Source organism: Aplysia californica, unplaced genomic scaffold (genome assembly GCF_000002075.1).
Source record: "Aplysia californica isolate F4 #8 unplaced genomic scaffold, AplCal3.0 scaffold00138, whole genome shotgun sequence".
In the NCBI taxonomy this organism is placed as follows: Eukaryota; Metazoa; Mollusca; class Gastropoda; order Aplysiida; family Aplysiidae; genus Aplysia; species Aplysia californica.
The window spans coordinates 183,922-190,359 of NW_004797408.1; the positions used below are offsets into that span (position 1 = coordinate 183,922).

At 37.9% G+C, this 6,438-nt stretch overlaps 1 protein-coding gene across 1 annotated transcript; it reads right to left on the reverse strand.

Moving 5' to 3' along the window:
• Positions 1–1,730: 1,730 nt before the first annotated feature.
• On the reverse strand, positions 1,731–4,580 carry LOC101862180 (sodium-dependent dopamine transporter). Its single transcript, XM_013081616.2, has 3 exons — positions 4,446–4,580; positions 3,640–3,740; positions 1,731–2,057 (listed from the first exon to the last, which is right to left on the reverse strand). The coding sequence occupies exons 1-3, from the start codon at positions 4,537–4,539 to the stop codon at positions 1,830–1,832; spliced, it is 423 nt and encodes a 140-aa protein (XP_012937070.2). The 5' UTR covers positions 4,540–4,580; the 3' UTR covers positions 1,731–1,829.
• Positions 4,581–6,438: the final 1,858 nt, after the last annotated feature.

Genomic DNA, 6,438 nt, shown 5'->3' on the forward strand with positions numbered 1-6,438 from the left:
AGAGCACTCGCCAACCACCCGTTTCACTAGGCCTTCTGCCGCAGACAAGGCACGGGGAATGTACACAGCTGTTTCTGTCTGCTTTCCGCCCTATATTCATCTCGCAGTTTGGTTTCCGCCCGCACCCAAAGACTGGACGGTCTGCACGTGGTCTTCAAGCGCTGTGAATAAAAAACAAGGAGCAGATCTCGAAGGAATGAATGTTAATACATTAAAAAGAAAGCATAATATTAAGTGAGGCAACGTGGTGGAATCAGGCTCTCGTCAATTTTGGGGCATATTGAGTTATTGGTATCATCTTACAGCTTGTTCATTTGTCTTGCTTTCAATGAGAAAATTACACATCATTCTTCAATAGAAGTGGGGATATTTTGGATTGAAGGAGGTGGGGGTCACCTAATTTAAGAAGGTAAAATTAGCGAGAAAATGGCCGTCAAAGCTTGGTAAATTCTAAAGCTGGAGTGGAGACTGGAGAGTCCATGGAAACTGTAAATTTATATTTTTGTGCCTTTGATCAACGTTTTCGGTGAAATCCTCAAAGGAATGTGTTGGTAAATGGACATAAAAGGTGTTGAGCCAAAAAAACAAAAATTTGATAAAAAACTGCTAAACAGGGAGAAAACTGCTGTTTTCTTCGATTTCATTGTTTTGACGAGAGCCTGATTCCACCACGTTGCCTCACAATAAGTGAGCTACTGATTGTAAAAGGAAGTAACTTGACAGAATGAATAATTAATAAGAATCGCCCCCCCCCCCACACACACATACAAATACACACATATTTATACATGTATACACAAAAACATATACAAGCAAAAAATACGTACTTATGTACATGTATATGAAGATGGAAAGAATAGCAGGTGGATGAACAGCAAAGATAACGCGCAAGAAAAAAAAACAACAGCAACACTTTACCGAGCAGATGGTATAGTACATGTACATTGTTTAACGTTGAAGAATTACTACTTGAATACACAGCAGACGGAAGTCTACAGAATAAAATTCTCAGTTGATTTGAATATTTCCTTCGTCGTTATTGTTTTGGAAACTATTGCTATAATTCATTTTCCTTCTTGTTTCTGTTTTTACCTTTTTGATTATTTTATTGATTGATTGATTGATTGTTGTTGTTGTTGTTGTTGTTGTTGTTGTTGTTGTTGTTGTTGTTTTTGTAATTGTTGTTCTTATAGTAGTACTTAATTTGTTCTTGTTTATGTTGTCATTGTTCAAGAACAGGTGCATAGTAGTACAATATTATTATATTTCGACTTCTCTAACTCCACCTGCTGATAAGTGAAACCGGTCCTGACACATTCAAGTAGTTTGCAAGATAAGAGCAGATAATGCCGTACTTAGGTGACAAATTCACGATCTTCAGACAAAACTCTTTTTTTTTCAAGCTAATTATGTCAATGCTTGAATAGGACCTGGGTGGAAACAGAGGACCAAGAACTTACTTTCCTGCACTAGGTCATGTTCTCATTGCACTTGGAAGAAAAAAAAAGCAAAGTAAAATGCCAAACAAAAACAAAAACTAAACCTAGATCTAGATGTTTAAATTTCGCTGACTACAGGAAACAACAGAAAGCTTAAGGGTACTTTTGTTTCTTACTTCTGTGAAAGTATACTCACAATGAAATAAGAGGACATACGCAAAATAAAGAGAGAGAGAGATAGATAGATAGATAGATAGAGAGGTAGAGAGAGAGAGAGACACACACAGAGAGAGAGAGAGAGAGAGAGAATCACACATATACACAGCATTTATACCATTTGAGAGAAAACAGACATTAATCAGGAATCGACGCAGATGACTCGACTTAATGTTAATTCAAACACACAACAATTACAGAGAGTTTCCCCAACAACCCGCATGAAGGACGCACCTGTATAAAGGATCCACGTGTTTTCACCAGAATGTAGACAGCGTAAATGGGGACGGGGAGGAAGGAGACCGTAGCAAAACACCAGCCGATGGCTACTTCTGTCTGACTGTAGTGGTAGTCTTGGTAGACAGGAGGTCCATACGTCCACAGTGTGTTGACCAGTACAGTCTGAGGAAAGATATTTCTCAAAATGAATATCTGCTTACCGGTACTTACTACTCTTTCCCTATACCGCCAGGGAAGATACATGACATAAGGAAGAGAGCAGTCGACGCCACGCCTGTCTGTCCCTGGCCTTTTCCTCCGATCTTTGCACATTTAGGACAACAGCGTTAACTACACAGAAATAAAAACTATTATAAATACCCTATTTAAAACACCACAGACACCAGATGGCTACCATGAGCTGCCCCGCCAAGAACTGGTGATTATTTTCCGACTAAGAACCAAACACACAAGACTGAGACAACATATTAATATGTACAGATGTTTTAAACTAGCACAATCACCAAAATGCCAGTGTGAAGAGGCGGCAGCACTGCAAGACACACAGGGCCCTGAGACAGGAAACGTGGCCCACCCCACTGACACTGACAATACAAGAGAAGCTATACGTGCCGACAGATGAACTGAGTAGGACGCCCAATTTATGACAGTTACCAGACTTCAAGTGTGATGCGATATAGAAGAAGAAGAAGATGCACATCTAGGCCCTGGGTGATTGCTTCATCTCTGTTTATGACCCTGTAACTTCCAGTTGGTGTATCTCGTGTTCTTTATCCAGTTGCTCTCCAATACCGTGTCTGATACTAGGCAATCTTGTCTTCGGTCATTTTAAAACATGTCCATTTATTGACATTTTGTTTATTTTTATATGTTATTCTACAATGATGATGATGATGATGAAATAAGAGAGCAGTGGGAAATAGAAAAGGAATAGGAAAGAGAATCACACACACACACACACACACACACACACACACACACACACACACACACTTACTCACTCACTCACAAACACACACACACAAACACAAACACAAAAGGATTTAAGAGAGAGAGGGGGTGAGAAAGAGAGAGAGAGAGAGAAAGAGAGAGAGAGAGAAAGAGAGAGGGAGAGAGAGAGAGAGAGAGAGAGAGAGAGAGAGAGAGAGAGAGAGAGAGAGAAAACAAGAAAGAGAAGAGAGAGAGAGTGAAAGAGAAAGAGACAAACAGAGACAGAGAGTGAGAGAAAGACAAAGAGAGAGCGAGAGAGATTGAGGGTGATGTAATAGTGTCCATATTAGGCTGTTGTAACAAACTAAAATGCTTATTCCTACTAACTCTCTTACCAACTTCCTTAAAACACTAATAGCCTCTGGTATCATGCCGTTGGTGGCCTTGGTTCGAATCCTCAAGAGTTGGGAGTTTTGAAAACATTTTAGGTGGTTATTTTTTATATTTGACTTTATATTTCTATTTTTGTGCCGGGGAGGGGGAGGGGGGTTGTAAGGCTTTCCACGTATTTGAGTAAGTACTATCGTTGAATTCGGAGAGCCCACTTATAGAATGACTCTACGTTTATGAAAGGGGTTTTCAACCTAAATAATAACCCACGACCAAATCAAACTGAGTTTTCGCTACATTTATTTTCTTTTGGTTGGTCAACTTTTATTTAAAGTCTGCTATAATAATAAGCACACGTTTGTCTTTGTCCGTGAATGGAGCTGCCCTAGTGAATGCTACGAGGTCCCATATTTATGTGACTTACCATGAGGAATAGTGGGGTGAGAAATCTCCAAAATATAGCAAAAATGTACGGTGGTCGATATCCTAGCATGAGCTTTATGTCATCAAAGAAGCGTTCAGCTCCTGAAGAAACAAAATTTAAAAAAAATATATTGATTAACTTTGAATCTTAGATTTACAAGTTACGTTATTTTTCTCAGTGAGGATAAATTAATAGTTGTAAAACATTCCCAGAGACAGCTTTAATTTACTTTGCTGAATTTATAATATTTAGTTCTTTACAGATTGTTTCATGTGGGATTTCATGTCAAAGGCCAACGCAATTTCCATTTCATGTTGATGTTTCATGCATTTATTTCAGCCTCATTTAAGGAGCCAATATTACGGTGTATCATATGTAGTAGTAGTAGTAGTAGTAGTAGTAGTAGTAGTAGTAGCAGTAGCAGTAGCAGTAGCAGCAGCAGCAGCAGCAGCAGCAGCAGCAGCAGCAGCAGTGGTAGTAGTAGTAGTAGTAGTAGTAGTAGTAGTAGTAGTAGTAGTAGTAGTAGTAGTAGTAGTAGTAGTAGTAGTAGTAGTAGTATTAAGGTAGTGGTAGTAGTAGTAGTAGTAGTAGTAGTAGGTAAGTAGTGGTAGTAGTAGTAGTAGTAGTAGTAGCAGCAGTCCCTGTCTAAGAAGAGGTCAGTAAAAACAAGCATCGTTTTAAAAAAACTTCGGAATTGGGCCATTTCTGGCTGACATCATCAGCTTGCCAATTTTTAAGTGTACATAATGATAATATAAAACGTGTCTCACAGTAGTGCTCAATTAAATTATGACCTAGTTTCTCACCGTAGATCCAGCTAATAATGAACAGCTCCAAAATGCTATCCACAATCAAGACATAGGCGGCGATATACCAGTCGACCAGCTGAAACAGGTACATGCCGCCCTAGTCAAAGAAAGAAATGAAAAAAAAACCCCAAAAAACGAAAAAAACCTTACGTAAGAAAGGAAAAAATAGCGCTCGCAAAAAAACTAATAGGTGTAAAAAAAAAAGGTGAGATCGGAGTGAACATCTGACAAAAATGAAGCATGCAATGATTCTAAAGCTTTTGAAGTTAGAAAACAACAAACAAGCAAACAAACAAACAAAAAGTGTAATACCCCCCTTTTCCACACCTCCTTACATTTTTTTAAAAACAGGAACTGAAAAAATCCTTACCTGCAAACAAATCAACATTATGTATCAGTATGAGGAGCATATCATTGGAAGGAATAGACGACTTCACATTATAAAACCTTTATGCACTCTAACATATTTATTTGACGGCTATATAATTCTATAGGTTACTGCCGACAAACCCAAATCCACATGTTCAGGGAGAGATAAAAAAGTCTTAGAAATGAAAAGAGAACTTGGAAAATTAAGAAACACGTTTTGTGTGTGTGTGTGTGTGTGTGTGTGTGTGTGTGTGTGTGTGTGTAGTGTGTGTGTGTGAGTGTGTGTGTGTGTGTGTGTGTGTGTGTGTGTGTGTGTGTGTGTGTGTGTGGGTGGGTGGCTGTGTGTGTTTGTTATTGGCGTAGTGTAACTTTTTGTTGTTGTCTTCGTCAACAACAGCAGCAGAACCTGCGTCGACAGGTTTCTGGTTAACGTCCTTTATAAAGTGCGTGGTTCCAAGAAGTTCATGGCGAAGTGGGGGTGTTTAAGTCCAGCAAAGGACCAGGACCTTTTTTTGTTTTGCTTTTTCGCGGGGTTTTTTTTTTCTTTCTTACTCAAAAACCAAAACCAAAACCAAAACCAAACAAAAGTCATTATTATAATAATTACAACAGGCGAATAAACAAATTGAATTAAATTAAATTGAAAAACAAGGTTCAGAAAATAATTTAAATTTATAAAACTCCATCTAAAATTATGACTTTTAAAAATTCGAAAGATTAAGATAACAAATGAAAAAGACATTTTACTTTTTCTTTAAATACCCCCGGTCAGATTTATATGGAAGCCGCTGAGCCTTATACATGTAATTGATTTACCTCTGTGGCGAAAGGTAAAGATATAACAAACAAAACTGTGAAGAATAGGATCTTAAAGAGAAACTGTCTCCTCTTCATCAACCAGGGAAACACGTCAGTGAATGTGGTCAAAAACGTCTCGCAAAACACAAACTGCAACAGAAAATTGGGAACATTGTCAGAGCTGCGAAAGGAAACAAATTAACACACACAAAAAAAAATAATTAAAAAATTAATAAATAAATAACTATACATAACGAGCTCAGGCATAGACATGAATACAAAGATCTTGTCGAGGCATCCATGAGCTTGCCTTCTATTTTATAGGTAGATTATGTTGATGGGGATTTACAACACTTATATGGTTACTATGGTTACACTTACTGGTACCTACCGAAACTCAGAGTTATCAACTCGTTGGCTCATTTGGGCTACGGTGGATGGAATTAGAGGCCGTTAGAATACCGGTATACAGGTGGTAAAAGAATTGGGATTAAACATTTTAGATGTCAGGATTGGTTTCTTTCGCTGACTTTTTTAGTTGTTTTTGTTGTTGTTGTTGATTTTGTTGTTGTTATTTTTGTGTTTTAAATCTATGCAACGTTTTTTCGGAGTGTATATGTTTTTATGTATGCGTGTGTGTTTGTGTGCATGAGTGTGTACGTGTGTATGTGTGTATGTGCCTGTATATGTGTGTATGTGCCTGTATATGTGTGTTTATGTGTGTGTGTGTGTGTGTGTTGTTGTTATTGTTGTTGCTGTTGTTGTTGTGTTGCTTTGTTTTTTCCTATTTTGATACGTTTTGTAATATAATATGCATTGTTTT

What these genes read in the sequence shown, in the direction of transcription:
- LOC101862180 (XM_013081616.2), bottom strand. Translation starts at nt 4,539, where the DNA reads ATGTACCTGTTTCAGCTGGTCGACTGGTATATCGCCGCCTATGTCTTG. An exon ending in CATTATTAGCTGGATCTACG is followed by an intron (nt 3,741 to 4,445) that starts GTGAGAAACTAG and finishes TTGTTTCTTCAG; the next exon opens with GAGCTGAACGCTTCTTTGAT. An exon ending in TCACCCCACTATTCCTCATG is followed by an intron (nt 2,058 to 3,639) that starts GTAAGTCACATA and finishes ATCTTTCCTCAG; the next exon opens with ACTGTACTGGTCAACACACT.